Raw genomic sequence first — 16020 nt, 5'->3', positions numbered from 1 at the left:
CAAAATAAATTTCAAATATTAAAGCTATAAAATTATTAAATTTAATTGTTTCCTCTTTTAAAAAAAGTATAGTTGATATACATTGTATTAGTTTCAGGTGTACAACACAGTGATTGACATTTGTATACATTACAAAATTGATCACAATAAGTCTAGTAACCATTTGTCCCCATATGAAGTTATTGTAGTATTAATGATTATATTGTACCTCTTAATCCCCCTCTAAATATTAAGGTCATTAGTACTGCATTAAAATTGACTGAAATAAGGCATGTTAGTAAGGAAAAGGTCTTTTTTTTTTTTACCCGTTAGCACCTTCACTCACCTTCCCATCCAATCCCCGTGTAAGTTCCAACACACTGCAAATGCATTCCCAGGCATCACACACATTCTGTAACTTTCCATGACCTGATCCTTACCTCCAACCCCATTCCTGCTCCCCAGGCAGCCCTGGTTCTAGGCCAGAGGTAACGGCTGCTCGTCATAATACACTCGTTACCTCCCAGTGTTTGTCCTGTGCTGTGCCCTTGGCTGGAATGCTTCCTGCCTGTGTCAACCCCAGTGAAGCTGTCTTTCTAGGCCTCTGCCCTGACTGCTGTGTATTTTGGGAAGCTACACCTTGGTGCTCAGGCCCTGAGGTCGGGGAGGGTATCCTGGAGCTGACACGGTGAGAACCCATCATGACCCCAGTCATAAGGAAAACAAGCCTAGGCCCCAGCCACATACCAATTGGATGTTCTCCCATAACGTATATACCTTGCTAACTAACACGTCCTGTCCACTGCCAACCCCCACATCCACGTGGACCATATCACAGGAGTTTCCCCACACTCTCAGAAGAGCCACTGGAAACAGAAAAATGGGATCTGCATCCTCTGAGCCTGTGGAACTACAAGCCAAACCATGGTCACCAGACACCTCTCTGTTGTGTAGAACTGCAATGAGGCACTAAGGGGCAACAGGAGGAGAAGCCTCAGGCCAACGGGACCCTCCCTGCTTTAGCCGACCCATGCTCTCGAGGGTTCTAGCCACCTGATGAGAATATTCCATTTGATGGCTCAGACTTAGGAGGTATGGGTGTGGGATGCAGAGCGCAGCTTGACGGGCCATGAAAGCCACCCATGTCAGTAGCCCACACTGGGCGTTTTGTAGGAACAGCATGTTCTAAAGGTGTGAAAGAGCTTCAGTTTAAGAATCACCATCTATGCTAGACCTGTGTGTTGGACCTGAATCCAGAAGTGAGAAACAATAATTAGAGTGCTTTACGTGATTAAGGAACTAATGCAGAAACACAGGTGAGGCAGTTCCTCTGACTCCTCCCTGAGCCAACTAATTCTTCTTCTTCTGGGCCTGGATCCGCGAGCCAAGCTTCCAAAGGTCTAAGTACAAGTTCCGCTTCAGGATGGCACTGCTGCACAGCAAGGCCCCTTGCAGGGCTCCAATCAACCCACAGGTGAGGATATCTTGGCCTGGGAGACAACAGTGGAGGCCTGTGAGCATCCCCCTGCCCCACCTCCAAGCAGGGTAGTGGGGAGACGGGCCCCTGAGCCAGGGCCACAGAGATGCCTTCAGACCAGAACCAGGGTCCCCAGCCACCAAGGCAACAGAAACGGAAGACTGACAGGCCCAGGGTCCCAGTTTTCCTGGCAGGATGGGGCCTTCAGCGTACCTGTCAAGTAGAGGTTTGGGATGGGGCTCTGGGCCCTTATGGAGGCCATCGCACCAGGATGCAGGCGGCCCCGGTCATGGTCAGCCCCGTAGCAGGCCCCCTGGGGAGCCGCCAGGTAGAACTGAGTGCTCAGTGGGGACCCTCCAGTCACACTGTCCACCTGAAGAGGCAAAAGAGGTGGCCGAAGAGTGGGAGGGGGACCTTGTGGGACCTTCACCTCTTCCTTCCCTGCCCCTGCACAAGCTGCCAGCCAGCATAGGCTCCCCTGGAGTTCAGTCACCCCAGGCCTCATTCCCAGCCCCACAGAAGGGGCAGATGCACGCACCACCAACTCTGCCCTCCTACCTTCCCTTCCAGATGTGGGAACTGCTTCAGGAAGACCGACACAGCGGCTTCAACAAAGGAGCTCTTGAGGGTCTCATAGGCACTGCTCCGCTTTCCCTGGGGCTCGTCCCGCCACTCCTTGAACCACTCGTATGAGGTGGGTATTAGTATGACTGCTGTCGACCGGTCTGGGGACGCAGAGCCGGGTCACTGCTGCCGCCCCTCCCAACCCAAGCCCCAGCCCCCAGCACATCAAGCCTCACCTGGGTACCTGTCCTCCCAAGTTGGGTCCTTGGCCGACGAGAAGGAAATGAAGAGAAGGGGCATGTGCGCGGCGGCCTTGTCCCCAGGCAGAGAGACATAGTGCTCCATCCTGGGGAGGGGAGGGGCTGTTGGCCCTGGCCATGTCCCCCACAGCCACCAGCTCCACCCTGAGCACAGCTTATCCCCAGGGGCCCCAAGGGATGAAGCCAAGGCACAGCCCAGGTGGGAAAAAATCCTTTCGGAGTAGATTCTTGCCCATTTCCTCCCATCCTATATCCTCTGCTTCCCCCCTAGCATCTGTGGCTCTGGGGGACCAGGCTGCTACCCTTCCTGCACATGTACACCCAGGCCTTACGCCTTGTCCATGTCTTTGTCAAAATAAATATAGTAGTTGGTGGTCGGCAGCTCCAGGTCCTTCTTGGTGCCTCGGAGGCAGATGAAGACAGAGAATATGCTCAGGCCGGGCCGAACCATCCCCAGCTGCCGCTTCACACCTGCAAACGGTTAGGAGGGCCGTGTAAAGGAGACCACCAAGATCTGCCACCACCCTGGGAGCCAGCGGACACCTGCTCACCTCATCTGCAGCCTCAGCTGTTTGGACAACTCGGCCTGCTCTGTCTCCTGCCTGTCATGCCCATGGCCCCAGACATCTGCTCTGAGTGCCTTGAGAAGCAGAGATGCCCAGCTCCCTGAGCCACTCACAGCATCTGTGTCATCGTCCCATTGTCACCTTAATGTCTAAGTTAAGAGCAGGGACTTCCCTGGTGGTCCAGTGGTAAAGAATCCATCTGCCAATGCAGGGGATGCGGCTTCAACCCCTGGTTGGGGACGATCCCATATACCTCAGAGCCCGTGTGCCACAACTACTGAGCCTGTGCCCTAGAACCCGTGCTCCAAAGCAAGCCACGCCCAGAGACGTCTGTGCACCACAACAGAGTAGCCCCTGCTCACAACTAGAGAAAACCTGCGTGCAGCAACAAAGACCAGCGCAGCCAATAAATATGAGCAGAGGACAGGGCTCCACATGACAGCTGTCAACAGCAGTCTTTTAAGCCTTGGCTTCAGTATTAAGTTGAATACAAACCATCTAATGGATAAAAATGAAAATGTTAGTCCCTCAGTCATGTCCGACTGTTTGCAACTCCATGGACTATAGCCTGCCAGGCTCCTCTGTCCATGGAAACTGGCAGGTTACAGTCCATGGGGTCACAAAGAGTTGGACAGGACTGAGCGACTAACTTATCTCCCCCCCCCAACACACACACACATGAAATAAATAACTAATGAGAACCTACTGAATAGCACAGGAAACTACTCAGTGCTCTGTGGTGACCTAAAGGGGAAGGAAATCTAAAAATGAAGGGATATATGTGTATGTATAACTGATTAACTTTGTTCTACAGCAGAAAGTAACACAACACTGTAAAGCAACTATATTCCATAAAAAAATCAATTAAAAAAAGAACCTTGAGTCTCAAATCAGGCACACAATGATGAGACCAAACCCTACTGCTCCAGACCAGCCTCAGCTCCTTATTTTGTCAATGAGTCTTCCTCACTCAAAAAAATGTCCTCTTCAAAACATCCCTAATAATGTCCAAGCTCAGCCCCAGAATTTAAGAAAGGCACTCCTATTCACAAAGACTCCCTCTGTCTGACCACCTCACCTCCATACCCTCAACCCCAAAGCACTGCCTTGTCCCCAAGGCCACAAGATATCCTGTTTCCATCTCTGATACAGAGACAGAACTGTCAGAATCTCTACCCCAAACAGCTGGAAACATCAGGAATCTCAGGAGTCTCTGGGGCCTCTAGGTTGAGCATCACTGCCACCACTGAAAGGTTCTCAAACTGGGATTCATCCAGCTCCCACTTGGGATGGGTGGCTGGTCCTTCAGGCAGGTGGAGGGTGGAGGGTGCTGGCACAGGAGACTGTCTTCAGGGCTGAGATACATATGAGCAGTGGAAGCTGTACCTGCCAGTGAAGGAGGGACAAGCTCCCTGTTCTGTTTTTGCACCCAGCACCATGTGACCAAAATAGAATTTGGGGGTAGGAAAGAAGGCAGGAGTGGAATAACTAAGTCAAAACCAGGTACTGTCTTTTGGTGGGGCCAGAGGTGACTAAGGTGGAGCTTCCCTTAGCTCAGTCAGCAAAGAATCTGCCTACAATGCAGGAGACCCAGGTTTGATCCCTGGGTTGGGAAGATCCCCTGGAGAAGGAAATGGCAACCCACTCCAGTGTTCCTGTCTGGGAAATCCCATGGAAAGAGGAGCCTGTAGGCTACAGTCCATAGGGTCACAAAAGAGTCAGACACAACTTAGTGACTAAACAATAACTAGCTGGAACAAGGAGAGCCCACAAATATAAGACTAATCTTCCCCTGTATCTCTAAACACAGAAAACAGTTTCCAGAAAATACAGAACTCCCTCATTGGGTCCTTTTCTTATTCACTTAGGTTGTATGAATATTAAGTGTAAAAGAAATTATGTTCTTCACACATGTGGCTTGGGGTAAAGAATCCACCTGCCAATGCAGGAGACACAGGAGACTTAGGTTCGATCCCTGGGTGGGGAAGATTCCCTGGAGGAGAGCATGGCAACGCATTGTAGTATTCCGGCCAAGAGAATCCCACAGACAGAGGAGCCTGGCGGGGCCATGGGGTTGCAAAGAGCAAGACACAACTGTGCATACACACACACACACACACACACACACACACACACACACACACACACCAAATTATGCTCTTAATGCCTCTTAGACTCAAAAGGAACTAGGAATCATTCTAGGCAGGAAAATACTTTTGCTTTTTTTTTTTTTTTTTAGGTGTCCCTCCAATAACTCCATGTCATTTATTTGCATTGCCTTCCTTGTGGATTTTTTGTCACCTAAGGACGTGCACTTGATGAGCTCCCAGGGCCATCAGGAGACAACGTCAGGGTCCAAAGGTCCTGGGAGAGAGGGAAGCTGGAAGTACCAAAGGCCACTGGGCGGTCTCCACCTCACGCCACCCAGCTCACCCAGCCTAAGAGAGGCGAGGCCTTCGCTGGCAGCAGACATTGGCTGAGGCCCCATGAAAGGAGGCAAAGGGCTAAGGGCCTGTTTCCCAAGTACATGTTCTGTACCCCAGAGACAGTCACAGTGGCTGCCGACCCTCTCCCCGACCAGGAAAGCCAAGACCTCACTTTTCTACTGGGTCTCCTTCCCGGGTTCCCCACGAGCAGCCATGGGCCCACCCTCCAGGGTGGATGCTCCTTGTACTGGGCTCTAGGCTCCTCCTCAGGTTCCCACCAAGGTTTCCATCCCAAACGCATCTTGGGCTGTTCCTTACTCCCCACCTCCCGCCCCAGCCATAGGCCTGGGCACAGACCCCTCTCTCTCACCCTCCTAGGTCGCTGGGCCCCTCCCGGCCAGCGGCCTCCTTCCCTCAATCACATCGGGAGCTGCCAACTCCATTTCCAAACGGTGACGCCCCAGCTAACCTTGGCTCAGCCACTCTGTCCCTTGTGAGCTGATCTGCTCTCTTTCTCCTTCTAGTAAGGCCTTCTCTCTGGAAGCCCCACGTTTCCCAGCCCAGAGGGGACCAGGAATCCAGGCTTAGGAGTCAGAAACATCAGCCTCTTCCTCTCCACTTGGCTGCCTCCAGTTGGGTGGACCTTGGGCAGCGATTCACCTGTGAGCCTCCATTTCCCCTGCCATCAACATGAGCTCTCTACCCAGCAGCTGAGGATCAAATGCAAGGACAAAGGTAAAGCTCGCACACAGACACGGCTCCCCCCCAAAACCACAGGCTTTTCTATTTGGACACGGCCTGTCAGTGGAGATGACTGGCACGTGTGTGTGCTCAGTCATGTCCAACTCTTGGCAAACCCATGGTCTGTAGCCCACCATGCTTCTCTGTCCATGCGATTATCCCAGCAAGAATACTGGAGTGGGTTGCCATTTCCTCCTCCAGGAGATCTTCCCCACCCAGGGATTGAGCCCGAGTCTCCTGCATCTCCTTCACTAGCAGATGGATTCTTCATCACTGAGCCATCTGGGAAACCCAGAGATGACTGGACTGAGGCTTATTTCTATCTGGGTCCCAGGTTTTGAGAGCAGGGCTCCAGGAGAAGAATCCAGGGGGGTACCCCTGCAGCCTCAGCACCAATACAAAGCTGGTTCCTGCAGAAGCGGGAAAACATAACCTTAGGTCCCAAATAAGGCCCATAGCAATGATACCAAGACCTTCGTTTCCACTCCAGCCTTCCCTTCCCTTAACAGCAATGTCAGACCAGACTTCCCCATACCAAACAAGTGTGAAATTAAGGAAGGAAGCAGAATTCACATGGCAAACATAATGAAAAACCCAGGAACCATTCCTTTAAGACTCAATCCACCATCATTAACTATCAGGGAGATGATCTAAGGTCAAGGGAAACCAGAAATGGGCAACTGGGACTGGAAACTTGAAAGAGGAAAGGGAAACGCAGTTGACGTTATCAGGGGAAAGGGTGTAAATTTGCCAAGGATGAAATGAGAGATAAAAACTAAAGGGTCTTTGGGGAGGATGCAGAACAAAGGAAGTTATCCCACCCCCTAAACAGAGGCCTGCTGGGGAGAGATGTTATTAATAGAAATTGGTGTGCTCACCTTTTCTGCCTAAGGAGGGTCAAAGGGCAGCCCTGATGCTGGGGGAAGCATCAGCCAGGCTGAGTCAGCTGGAAGCAGAGGGCAGGTCCAGGGCACTTGGAGGAGAGCCACGCAACTCATTTGTTTACCTGGCAGACAGCGGGCCTGCTCTGGCAGCAAGTGCTCGTAGGTGTTGAATAATCCCGCACTGGAGATCACGATGGGGCAATAGATGTTCACCAGGTCCTCACCCTTCTTCACAGTGACACCTGCAGGCACAAGAGCTTGGCTGAGGTTCTGTGCACTCCAAGAAGACAAGAAAGGCCCCCATTCCTACCCCACCCCATCTCTCCCACACTGACCCAGGCAGGTAGGCCCCAGCTAAAACTGCAGAGTGAGGGATCAGCCCAAAGCACTGCCTACAAGGCCCAAAAGGCCCACAGTCCCCACACTGGCTTTCTAGCTCTCTCTCTGCCTGATGTGGGAGCTCTTCTCTTTAGCCACCAGCCAACCTCCACACTAACCCAGACAGAGCCCGTGAGCTGACAGCCTTCATTAAAATGCCAGGTCCTTCTTTACTGTTGCCAGAGTTTTTGGTTCCAACACACTCTCTTTTAAACCCTCCACTGACACCTCAACCTCTAGTTAAACTCCAAACCCTCCTATCAGCCTTCTGTGATGTGCTCCCTTCTGTGCATCCAGCCTCATCTCTGACCGTTTCCAGCAAACTATTAGATAGGACTATATGCAAGTAGCATGCGTGTGCATTCATGCTCAGTTGTGTCTGACTCTTTGCAACCCCATGGACTGTAGCCTGCCAGGCTCCTCTGTCCATGGGATTTCCCAGGCAAGAATACTGGAGTGGGCTGCCATGTCCTTCTCCAGGGGGTCTTTCTGACCCAGGGATCAAATACACATCTCCTGCAGCTCCTGCAATGCAGATGGATTCTGTACCAACTGTGTCATCTGGGAAGCCCCCAACGGCTGACAGTCAATCATTTTTTTAACCTAGAAATGTGACAGTCTCTTATGATTCAACCTAATATTTTCAGATGCCTAAATATATTCAGCTCATGGGACTTCTCTGGTGATCCAGTAGCTAAGACATTGAGCTGCCAGTGAAGGGGGCCCAGGTTCGATCCCTGGTCAGGGAACTAGATCCCACACGCCACAACTAAGAGTTCACATGAAACAAAGAAGACCACAGATTCCATGTGCCGCAACTGAGACCTAGTACAGCCAAAAAAGAGAAAAGAAACTCAGCTCTTTCATATCTCTGTGCCCCTGCACACTCTGTTCCCCCCGCCTGGAATGACCTCCTCTCCTCTCTGACCAGCTTGCTCTCATCCATCATGACCTCCCTCTGAGAGTCCCTGTCCCACCGTCCTGTGCTACCTCCGGCTTCAGTGCATGCCTCCATGTAGCACCTTGATTATATCTCAGTCATCTGCCCTCTGAGACTGGAAATTTCTTGAGTTAGAGATTAGGATTTACTTATCTTTTATCACATAGCATGTGAAAAACATAAATATATCCAGAACTGAATTTAATTCAACTGATAAACCCTCCTTGGTTCACAGACCACCTGATGGCTGGAAGGAAAACTGGTTTGTGACTGTGAGAGAAAGTCTTGCACAGCTGATGGCCACCCCTGCCTCACTGCTGGGAACTTTCCAGTCTCTTGTACAGATACGTCCTCAAAGATCACTGACGGCCTTTTCTCCCTTGACTTTTGGGTTCCTTGGGCCACCCACTCACCACCTCCTCCTTGGAAGCTTACTCTGGTGAATTCACCATCACACCAGCCCTGTTTCCTTCAGGCCTCTCTCTTCTCCCTTTGCTGAGGCTTCTGAAGTTACCCTAGATGGCCTGTCTATTTACCAGAGCCCTTCCCTGCATAGACCATCTCCTTGTAGAGTTTATCATTGGTGGAATTTTGACTCTCTGCTCAGGTAACAGCAAACACCTGAGCCAGGGTAGAGTCTGAGCCCCACTCTGAAATTTACAGGGCATCCTGGTAGCCTCCACACCACCCTATGGAGCACCCAGGTTACAACTCACTCCGTCAGTCACTGAACAAACATTTACTGGGCTCCAGTATGTGCTAAAGTCTATAGACATAAAGATAAAAAGACACCACCTCTACACTCAAGGAACTCCTGGATTAAAGGATAACTAGTGGCCACAGGACTGGAAAAGATCAGTTTTCATTCCAATCCCAAAGAAAGGCAATGCCAAAGAATGCTCAAACTACTGCACAATTGCACTCATCTCACATGCTAGTAAAGTAATGCTCAAAATTCTCCAAGCCAGGCTTCAGCAATACATGAACCGTGAACTTTCTGATGTTTAAGCTGGTTTTAGAAAAGGCAGAGGAACCAGAGATAAAATTGCCAACATCTGCTGAATCATCGAAAAAAGAAGAAAGTTCCAGAAAAACATCTATTTCTGCTTTATTGACTATGCCAAAGCCTTTGACTGTGTGGATCACAATAAACTGTGGAAAATTCTGAAGGACATGGGAATACCAGACCACCTGACCTGCCTCTTGAGAAATCTGTATGCAGGTCAGGAAGCAACAGTTAGAACTGGACATGGAACAACAGACTGGTTCCAAATTGGCAAAGGAGTACATCAAGGCTGTATACTGTCACCCTGTTTATTTAACTTATATGCGGAGTACATCATGAGAAACGCTGGGCTGGAAGAAGCACAAGCCGGAATCAAGATTGCCGGGAGAAATATCAATAACCTCAGATATGCAGATGACACCACCCTTATGACAGAAAGTGAAGAGGAACTAAAAAGCCTCTTGATGAAAGTGAAAGAGGAGAGTGAAAGGTTGGCTTAAAGCTCAACATTCAGAAAACAAAGATCATGGCATCTGGTCCCATCACTTCATGGGAAATAGATGGGGAAACAGTGTCAGACTTTTTTGGGAGGGCTCCAAAATCACTGCAGATGGTGATTGAAGCCATGAAATTAAAAGATGATTACTCCTTGGAAGAAAAGTTATGACCAACCTTGATAGCATATTTAAAAGCAGAGACATTACTTTGCCGACTAAGGTCCGTCTAGTCAAGGCTATGGTTTTTCCAATAGTCATGTATGGATGTGAATGTTGGACTGTGAAGAAAGCTGAGTGCTGAAGAATTGATGCTTTTGAACTGTGGTGTTGGAGAAGGCTCTTGAGAGTCCCTTGGACTGCAAGGAGATCCAACCAGTCCATTCTGAAGATCAGCCCTGGGATTTCTTTGGAGGGAATGATGCTGAAGCTGAAACTCCAGTACTTTGGCCACCTCATGCAAAGAGTTGACTCATTGGAAAAGACTCTGATGCTGGGAGGGATTGGGGACAGGAGGAGAAGGGGATGACAGAGGATGAGATGGCTGGATGGCATCACTCACTCGATGGACGTGAGTCTGAGTGAACTCCGGGAGTTGGTGATGGACATGGAGGCCTGGTGTGCTGCAATTCATGGGGTCGCAAAGAGTCGGACACAACTGAGTGACTGAACTGAACTTGTCTCTATTGAATAAATGATGAAATACTGTTCTCCAGGGACCATACCACCCTTTATCCTTCCTGTGTCCTTTTCACTTCCAGACCAGGTCAATTGCTATTCCTAGGCACCCTCAGCTTGAGGCAGATTCCATCCTGTAACCCCCAATTTGGAGGTCTCTGCCCTCAGTGCTTTCTTTGCTCTGCACTCCCAGTCTCTCTCACCCACGCCAAGGACTGTGAAGACGACACAGGGCTCTCACCACAGGCTTTCCCAGCTGAGTCAAGCAGGATGCTGTGCACAGGGGCCCTTGTGAGGACAGCGCCCCCGGCCCGCTGAATCACAGGGATGGTGTGGAAGGCAATCTCACTGGAGCCCCCTCGGGGATAAAAGGCCCCTTTTAAGTAGTAGTTAACCAGCAGAGCGTGCATGGCAAAGGTGGTGTGGCTGGGGGTCACACCTGTAGAAGGAAGGAGGGGGTGATGAGGCAAGAGCAGGCAGCAATACCATTCAGAGCAGAACATGGGAGGGGGGCTCAAGAGGAAAGATATACGTGTATAATTATGGCTGATTCACACTGCTGTAAAGCAGAAACCAACACAATATTGTAAAGTAATTTTCTTCCAATGAAAAAATAAAAAAGGAACACGGGTTCCTGTCAGAAAACATGCAGCCTTTGGGAATTCCCTGGTGGTCCAGAAAACATGCAGCCTTTGGGAATTCCCTGGTGGTCCAGTGGTTAGGACTAGGTGCTTTCCCTGTTGTGGGGGGCCTGGGTTCAATGCCTGGTTGGAAAACCACGATCCTGCAAGCTGCATAGCGTGACAAAAAAAAAAAAAAAAACATACATATATATATATATATATATATATATAAAACATGCAACCTGAGTCTATGCCTCCCAGGAACTTGATTCTCAGGGCAGCCTCTTTCTATCCAAACAGGCAAACAGGGAGCATTCCAGGTCTTGGGCCAGTGGGAATGATCTCCCTGCGAACTGCCATGCTGCCAGGGAGGACAGTGTGGACTGGAAAGAAAACCATCCAGGACGTCGGTGAGGGGGATTTTTATCAGGGTATCCAGCAGGGAGGAAGACAGGCATTTCTTCCCTGAGCTCCAGAGGACCTGGAGTGTGAGCAGCTCCACTTCAGTCAGCTAGGCAGGGTCAGAGTCAAAGAACTGATGCTTTTGAACTGTGATGCTGGAGAAGACTCTAAAGAGTCCCTTGGATAGCAAGGAGATGAAACCAGTCAATCCTAAAGGAAATCAGTCCTGAATATTCATTGGAAGGACTGATGCTGAAGCTGAAGCTGAAGCTCTAATAATTTGGCCACCTGATGCAAAGAGCCAACTCATTGGAAAAGACCCCGATGCTTGGAAAGACTGAAGGCAGGAGAAGGGGGTAACAGAGCATGAGATGGTTGGATGGCATTACTGACTCAATGCACACGAGTTTGAGCAAACTCCAGGAGATAGTGAAGGACATGGAAGCCTGGCGTGCTGCAGTCCATGGGGTCACACAGAGTCGGACATGACTGAGTGACTGAATAAACCAGGCTCAGGAAGAAAGACTAAGAGTCAGGGGCTGCCCAGGGCCCAAGGCCAGGACCCACCGTAAGTGGGGAAGATGTAGCTGAGCACGGCCTGGAGCTCCGGGGAGGCGGGGAGCTGCTGCAGGACCTCAGCCAGGCTCTGGGTGGACGCACGAAGGAACGGAGAGAAGCGGGTAAGCAGCCCATACTTGGTGAGAAGCTGAGCCACAGGCAGTGGGAGGATCTTCAACAGGATAACATAAAAGGCTCCACGGGATACCACCTGGGAGGGGAGTAAGCAGGGAGGAACAGGGCTCACCTCCAGACCCGCTGTGACAGAACTGCCTGTCCAACAGCCTGCACAGTCCAAGGGACCAGCAACACTTGGTGATGGTGGTTTAGCTGCTGAGTCATGTTCGACTTTTTCCAAGCTATGAATTGTAGCCCATCAGGCTCCTCTGTCCATGGGGATTCTCCAGGCAAGAAAACTGGAGTGGATTACTATTTCCTTCTCCAGGGAATCTTCCTGAATCAGGGATCCAACCTGTGTCTCCTGCATTGCAGGCGGTCTCCTGCACTGGATTCTGAGCCTGCTGAGCCACCAGCGAAGCAGAACTTGGCTAAATGTGGATCGTAAAACTGTAGTCTAAGTTTTTTTTTCTTTTTTTCCCATTCTCCCCCTCAGATGAGCCCTTTTTTGCTTTTCAGTTGCCTGCCCAAAGTCCTTTTGAAAAATTGCAATCTGGTCTCAGATGAAGTGAAAAGGGGTTACAGATATAACCACACGGAAGCCAGCCTGGCCAGGCCAGAGTGTGAGTGGCAGCTGCTGAGCCCAGGCTCCAGAGAGAGGGCCTGGCTCAGCACAGAGGTCAACTTAGACCAGGGCTGACTTCCAGACAAACATGTCTGTTCCTCCTTCCTGCCTCCCTCACCCGTCACTCCACTAATGAGGAAGGTGAGCCTTGTTGGGAATAACACATGTCTGTGTTACCTTAACCAGCTTCATATACTTGTCAATGGCAGCTTCTTCCTGGGGAAACTTGTCCTTGAGGCCCTGAATGTAGGCTTTCATCCCCGCGTACATGGGAAACTCTTTTCGGCCATCAGGCCCTTCTAGTACCATGATGTCAAAGGGAGAGGGCAAGGCAGCCCAGTCTAGCTGCCCCTCAGTGATCTGATCCAAGATAAAACGGTCAAAGCTGCCCTCCTGCATACGCCCAATGTAATGGATTCCTGTTGAGAAACAGAAAAACAAGCCATGATAGGGATAAGGGAACTGAGCCCTGGAAAGGCTCCAGTAAGGAAGCAAGGTGAAAGAAGCATCCTACAGGGCCAAGTCCACGCCCACAGAGGGGGTACCCACCCTTTCTGTAAAGGGGAGTTGCAGCAGAAACCACTAGATCCCCGCCCAGTTCAGCAGATACAGCTGTCAGACCATGGAGATACATGTGGTGTGTCTCTAACCCCTTTTCCCTTCATCTGAGATCAGATTGGAATTTTTCAAAAGGGATTTGGGCAGGAAAGCTGTCAGACCAACAGTGCCCAGGGAGAAGAAAACCTGGGCCTCTGAAACCACTGAAAAGCCCAGGATCGTCCTGCTACGGCTGCTCCAAACCTCCTGATCCCACCCCTTTGCCTTGGCAGCCTTACCCGTGTCAAATTCAAGGCCATTCTTTCCAAAGGTATGACAACAGCCTCCTGCCTTGGTATGTTGTTCCAGAACGAGAACTCGCTTGCCAGTTTTGGCTAGGATCGCAGCTGCCGCCAAGCCCCCGAAGCCACTGCCAATCACCACCACATCCAGATTCTTTGGCACTCGGCTGACCGAGAAAGCTGCAGCAAAGGAGGAGATGGAGAGGGCAATGAAAGGACAATGAGGTGGAAACCAAGGCAGAATGTTCTAGCTTATATGATGCTCCAGAAAACTTCTAGAGCAGTTTGGCACAGGGCTCCTCACTAAAATATCAAAAACATTTTACCTGGGAAATACTCAGGACCTGCCGGGAAAGGTTGAACAAAGTGATTTAGGTTGATCTGAACTGATTTAACCAAAACCACTATGTAGCTGAGGATTTTCCCTACTTGCAAAGAAAGAATAATTTATAAACTATCACACACACACACACACACACACACACACACACACACACACACATGCTGACCGTGATCCAGGCTGAGAATCCTAAGTGCAGGCAGAGACCGAGCTAGGGAAGCAAGAAAACAAGGAGATGGGGGACAAGAGAAGAGTGTCGTGGGGCTGGATGGTGGCTCATGCAACAGTCTTTTCATGAGCAGGTTATCTGCAGAAAATGCAGGATCTGCAGGCAGTAGTGGCGCAGCCCACTCAGATCATGGTTCTTAAAGATCTTGATCAGAGGCAGGACAGAGCTCCTCTGAGAAATCACAGCACTACCCATTCACACTGGGGAAGCCTGGATGTGGGATTGAGGAGCAAGCACCTAAACAAGGCAAAACTGGACAGCCCATGGTGCCGTATGGGCACTTTCTACACAAGATCTATTCTTTCACGATCACTCCACTCCAGAAGAACTGAGATTTGGAATTTTTCAAGATGCCAGAGACCTCGGTAAACTTTGAACTTTTCAAACATTTTTTAAAAGACCTACAGTGAAAAATACATTTCATAATCCAGAACATACATCAGCATATAATATAAAGAAGTTTCACTATACTTACCAGAACTATATAGGATACGTTGATATTTTCCATTTGACTGAATTTTAAAATGCTAGCTGCAACTCACTAAATTGATAACATGACCCACTATGAGAGATCAACATTTGGTTTCAAAAACAAACTAATCGTCTCATCTTTAGACCAATCCAGATAAATGGAGTGATTTGCTAATGGTTACACAGTAAATCAGGCTTCCCTGGTGGCTCAGACAGTAGAGAAAGTGCCTGCAATGTAGGAGACTGGGGTTTGATCCCTAGGTGGAGAAGGTCTCCTGGAAAGGAAATGACAACCCACTCCAGTATTCTTGCCTGGAAAATGCCATGGACAGAGGAGCCTGGAGGGCTACGGTCCATGGGGTCGCATAGGGTCGGACAGTGACTAACACTTTTACTTTCACTTTTTTCAGAGAGTAAATCAGTGTTGTTTGTTCAGTTGCTCAGTCCTGTCTGATTCTCTGCGACAGAGACAGTGACAGAGTCCAGTTAAAACTCTGATTTCAGAAATAATAGGCCTTCCACTTACAACAATACTGTCTTTATTTTTTTATTTTTTAAGCACCCGAACTCTTTCTTTAAACTCTAAAAGAAACCCACAAGTACTTTTCAAAAGATGACAGTGCAGATCCTCCGTAAACAAAGAGCTCTGAGCCCGAGGCACCCCACTGAGTCTCACTTCAACCACAAGAGATGGAACCAGCATAATCAGTCACATCCCTTGATGAACCAAATGCAGTTTCCTACAAAGGTTTCTGTGTAGCTCTCCCACGCCCTTGAACTCCTGGGGAAGATAAGTGAAAATGTTACGGTCTTAAAGCCAAAGAGGGGGAAAGATCTCTTCTTGTTTAAACCATTAGCCATGGCTCTACCAAGTGGCAGGGTCCGAGCGTGGCTATGAAAAGAACTTGGCTCGCCGAGGACGATGTCCGAGACCCAGAGGCCACGATTCCCTAGGCCTGCGGGGACCAAGGGTCTCGCCAGGAGTGGATTCTAAAGCAGGCGCCTATACACGCAAAGATGCCCTCCCAACACTTTGCATCTGGTAAACGCTAACCCGTGAGGATGCTCGGGCGCAGCCTAGGTCCCCGGGGTGTCTTCCCGCTCACCTTGCTTGAGAACCTTCTTCCTGGCCTCCTTGTCAGTCACCAGAGGCGCGGGTGGCCGTTTGACATCCTCCAAGAAGGGGTTTGGGGAGCTGCCTGAGAACAGCCCCTTGTAAACTTTGCCGAGGATGACCAGCAGCAGCGCAGCCAGTAGCAGCAGCGACACCCACATCGCGCCGGCGCGGGGTACCGGGAACTCTCGTTCGGACGGCGCCTGGGGTCTGGAGCCACAGCTCTGCTCGGTTATAGTCCTCCCACCAGGAAGGCGGAGCCAACCGTGCCCGCTGATCAGCCCGCGGAAAAGCGAAGTCGCCCGCGGA

At 50.1% G+C, this 16020-nt stretch overlaps 1 protein-coding gene across 1 annotated transcript; it reads right to left on the bottom strand.

The window, feature by feature from the left end:
* Positions 292-15910, bottom strand: RETSAT (retinol saturase). The gene is made up of 11 exons (XM_005686727.3): positions 15704-15910; positions 13555-13737; positions 12896-13137; positions 11986-12187; positions 10635-10832; positions 7020-7139; positions 2613-2751; positions 2257-2366; positions 2015-2181; positions 1670-1829; positions 292-1469 (listed from the first exon to the last, which is right to left on the bottom strand). The coding sequence occupies exons 1-11, from the start codon at positions 15870-15872 to the stop codon at positions 1330-1332; spliced, it is 1830 nt and encodes a 609-aa protein (XP_005686784.1). The 5' UTR covers positions 15873-15910; the 3' UTR covers positions 292-1329.

This window comes from Capra hircus, chromosome 11, assembly GCF_001704415.2.
Source record: "Capra hircus breed San Clemente chromosome 11, ASM170441v1, whole genome shotgun sequence".
NCBI lineage: Eukaryota > Metazoa > Chordata > Mammalia > Artiodactyla > Bovidae > Capra > Capra hircus.
This window is presented reverse-complemented; position numbering and strand designations above follow the sequence as displayed.